The sequence below is a fragment of the Camelus dromedarius genome, chromosome X, assembly GCF_036321535.1.
Source record: "Camelus dromedarius isolate mCamDro1 chromosome X, mCamDro1.pat, whole genome shotgun sequence".
Classification (NCBI taxonomy): domain Eukaryota; kingdom Metazoa; phylum Chordata; class Mammalia; order Artiodactyla; family Camelidae; genus Camelus; species Camelus dromedarius.
In genome coordinates this window covers 4,813,260-4,817,153 of record NC_087472.1, presented here as the reverse complement: position 1 = coordinate 4,817,153, position 3,894 = coordinate 4,813,260, and the positions used below count along the sequence as shown (strand labels likewise).

The window sequence follows — 3,894 nt, the reverse complement described above, 5'->3', positions numbered from 1 at the left end:
GACCAGTGAATCCTGGGCAGTACTTCAAACAGCAAGACCCTCACTTCTCCGGAAATCCTTGCAGATGACGGGTAGAAGACACCAAATTCTCCACTGTGCTCAACTGCGATGCCACAGAAACCCAGGACACCTTCTTTCCTGCTCCAGGAGGAATCTATCTCTGGTTTAGCCATGATCCAAAAGGATTTCTCAGAGCAATGCCCCAATTCAGACTTTCCTCTCAACCCAAAGACACATCGCCTGCATGTCTGCCTGCCGCCGCCACCACCACCCAGCTACTTTACCATCACCTCCCACAGAGGGACCCCCAGCTTCCCAAAGCCCCCAGCTGCCCTGGCTCCGGGCACTTACACCTGAGTGCTCGCTCCCGGACCCCCACCGCCTCACCCCATTTTCACTTGCTCCGTGGGACTTAGGGAACATCTCACCAACTTCCTGATGTGACTGCGGCTCCTAGACTATCATTCTAGGTGTGGGGTGTCCTGCTTTTCCGAGTGTCCCCACCACTAACACCGAGCCCTCCAGAGAGCAGAGGCTCAGTGAACGTCTGCGGAATAACTGAGATGGTGAGCAGGGATCCTACGGATTCAGATTGATTTTTCTCCTACTTTCTTAAATAGCCCGTGGAAATCAAACTAAACATAGATATTTTAGATTTATAGAAAGACAGAAAAGAAGGGGTAAGAAGCAAGAAAAGACTACTTTTACATTTATTTTTCTAATTCTTGCCCCAATCCATAATACTGCTAAGTACTTTCACATTTCCATAAACATTCTAATTCCAATTCCATGTTATTTTGCTCAGGATCACAAAACAAATGGGAGATTTCCTAATCTCTTTTACAAAATAGCAAAACTCTTGCTCTTAAACTGGATAAAAACACAAACATTGTGATCACCGTCATTCAAACTTAGACACTGAAGCTCGTTACGATTCTACGAAAAGGAACGACATTTGAAAATTTCTTACGGGAAACAACGATCAATTTCCATGTCATCATAAACGACAGGAAGAACCCAGAGATGCTGTACACCGTGTCCCTCAACAGGCCCGGGCTGTCACCACTTAGAAGGCTGACTGCTCGCTCTCCAAACACAGAGTGAAGGATGGACTCACTTCCTGCCCGGCAGGAGAAGCTGCTGGACAGGGGCCTGGAAGGAGCCCAGCCGCAAGCCTGGCTCAGGCCCCCTCTTCCTCATCACTAGCAGCCTCTTCTGACAGGGATGGGACCTGGACCAGGAAGGAACTGGGACCCCTTCGATTGACCCTGAGCAGATACTCCCGGACTTGCAACTTGCTGATCTCCGCGTGGGCCCGGGGGCCCCACAGGAACTCGTAGCGAGCGGGATCGCTGTTGGCCACCTGCTGGTACTCCAGGTACCCCACCCTCACCCACACTTTGGTGATGAGCTCCCTGGGCTCCCCATAGATGTAGTGCTCCCTCCCAGCACACAGCCCCATCTTGCTCAGTGCTCCCCACACCTCCTCCTCAGGGAGGCGCTCTCCCTCCAGGTGGATCATGCAAAGGAGCATCACCAGGAGGCCGTTCTTGGGCATGCTCTGCCCATCGCCCAGCATCCCATCACAGGTGAGGCCCAGGGTGGGGACCAGGACATACCAGTGGCCCCCGGGATCCACCTCCTTCACATCCACCCCAAAGACCAGCTGCATGCACTCAGAGGCCTGGCTGAAGACCACAGGGAAGTGGTGCTGGTATTCTCTGAGGAAGATACTCAGCATTTCTGCCCTGGTGGTCAGCTGCTTCCTGCGATACTTGAGGAGCAGGAAGCCCACCAGGTCAGTCATCATCAAATGCCGTGCATCTTGGAGCAGGGACTCGGCACAGGCAGAGTAGGAAGAGGAGACTGAGGAGGAGGAGGACCGGGGGGATGCGGCCCCCTCCTCCATAGCCTCCAACAGCTGCGCATCCACCAGGCCCTGGGCGTCTCTTGGGTCCTGAAGGTCTTCCTCACTCTGGGAGAGCTCACTCATCTGAACCAGAGGCATGATGACTGGTGTCGGGCAGCAGACAGGAGTGTGGACAGGGGTGACAGATGGGGACCCACGGGCCTGGGGGAGAGAGGGAGTGTCAGTGACCCGGGCTGAGAAACCCACCCTGGGGGGCTCTGACAAAGGCCACTTACTGGTCTCCTCTTCAGGGGTGCCCTCGGCCTCACAGGGGCTCTCCTCCTGGTGGACGGTCGTCTGTGAACCTGTCGGGGGAAGTGAGGCGGCTCCTCAGGGTGCAGCCGGCACAGCCCGAGGTTCTGGGGGTGACAGGGGGTGTGTGGAGTGGACACTGGCCTTGTGGGGTCCCCTCTGTTTCGGAAGCCCCCGGGTACACACTCAGGGCCCACACCTCACCTGGCACTGCCGGCCTCCTGTGCTCTGTGACCCGAGGACACGTGTCTCAGACCTAGGCCTTCACCTCCCGGTGTCTGGAGCCCCTGGAAGAGAAAGGAGGGGAGACCTCGGGTCTACACGGTGGCACAGCCCTGGACCCGCGTGCTGGCAGGAGGCCTGGGCTCTGGCAGGTTCCCACTCTTCTAGGGTGGGAGGTCCTCTCCGCACTAGCTCAGGGTCCTCACCTTGACTCCAAGCGGGACCTGGGATTCTGCGCTCCAACGACCTGAAGGGCCCTCCTTACATTAAGTCCCCGGTCTCTCTGAGCCCCGGATGCGGAAGTCGGGACACACCACGTGTGCTCATCCCGCCTGGGGGCCTCCCAGGGCTGACAGCAGGGGCAGGATCGGTTTCGTCCCCTCTGTTCTGGGGTCTCGGGTCCCCTTACTCCTCCCTCGGGTCCTCAACTTGACTCCTGGCAGGACCTGGGATTCCCCTCTCAGCCCACCTGAGGCCCCGCCCGTCATACCAGGACACCAGTCCCCCCGAGACCCTCATTTCAGGAACTGCTGCCTGAGGTCCTCCCGCCCTATGGCCTCCCAGGACTGACTCTGTTCTGGGGTGCAGGGTCCCTCAGTGCTTCTTCGGGGTCGTCACCTTCACTCCCAGCGGAACCTGAGATTCTCGCCTCCGCAGACCTGAGCCCCCCCGCCCCCACCCCCACCCCCCCACCTCCACCCCCACCCCCACCCCGCCACTTGCACTAAGTCCCCGGTCTCTCTGAGACCCGGATGCAGAAGTCAGGACACACCTCGTGGGCTCATCCCGCCCTGGGGCCTCAGGACGGGTGAGAGCAGGGGCGCTTTTCTGTGGGATGGGATGGCCTCTTTTCTGGGGTCCCGGGTCCCCTCCGTCCTCCCTCACGGACCTCACTTTGACTCAGGCGGCATGTAGTCTCCCCTCTGCCCACCCGCCCCGCCCCTCATCCCAGGACCCCAGTCCCTGTGAGACCCGGATGTCAGGAAATGCCGCCGGTGGTCACCCTGCCCTAAGGTCTCCAAGGTCCAACAGTGTCCCGGGGTGCAGGATCCCTCAGTTCTCCCTCAGGGTCCTCACTTTCACTCAGGCAGCACTGGCCTCCCCTTGGACCACCCGAGGCCCCACCCCTCATCCCAGGACCCCAGTCCCTCCGAGACCCGGATGTCAGGAAATGCCGCCGGTGCTCATCCCGCCCCATGGCCTCCAAGTTCCGACTATATCCTGGGGTTCTGGAGCCCCTCTTTCCTCCTTCCGGGTCCTCCCTTGACACAGGCGGCATGTGGTCTCCCCGCTGGCCACCCGAGGCCCCACCCCTCATCCCAGGACCCCAGTCCCTCCGAGACCCGGATGTCAGAAAGTCAGGACCCCATGAGTGTTCATCCCACCCAGGCCCTCCCAGGGCTGACAGCAGGGGCAGGATCGGTTCCGTCCCCTCTGTTCTGGGGTCTCGGGTCCCCTCACTCCTCCCTTAGGGTCCTCACCGTGACCCCTGGCAGGTCCTGGGATTCCCC

At 59.3% G+C, this 3,894-nt stretch overlaps 1 protein-coding gene across 1 annotated transcript; it reads right to left on the bottom strand.

The window, feature by feature from the left end:
- Positions 1–1,145: 1,145 nt before the first annotated feature.
- LOC135318433 (melanoma-associated antigen 10-like) lies at positions 1,146–2,065 on the bottom strand. The gene has a single exon (XM_064482960.1). It carries the CDS (start codon positions 2,006–2,008, stop codon positions 1,181–1,183), a length of 828 nt encoding a protein of 275 aa, XP_064339030.1. The 5' UTR covers positions 2,009–2,065; the 3' UTR covers positions 1,146–1,180.
- Positions 2,066–3,894: the final 1,829 nt, after the last annotated feature.

Excerpts from the sequence above, each read along its gene's own strand:
- LOC135318433 (XM_064482960.1), bottom strand. The coding sequence starts at position 2,008 with ATGCCTCTGGTTCAGATGAGTGAGCTCTCCCAGAGTGAGGAAGACCTT.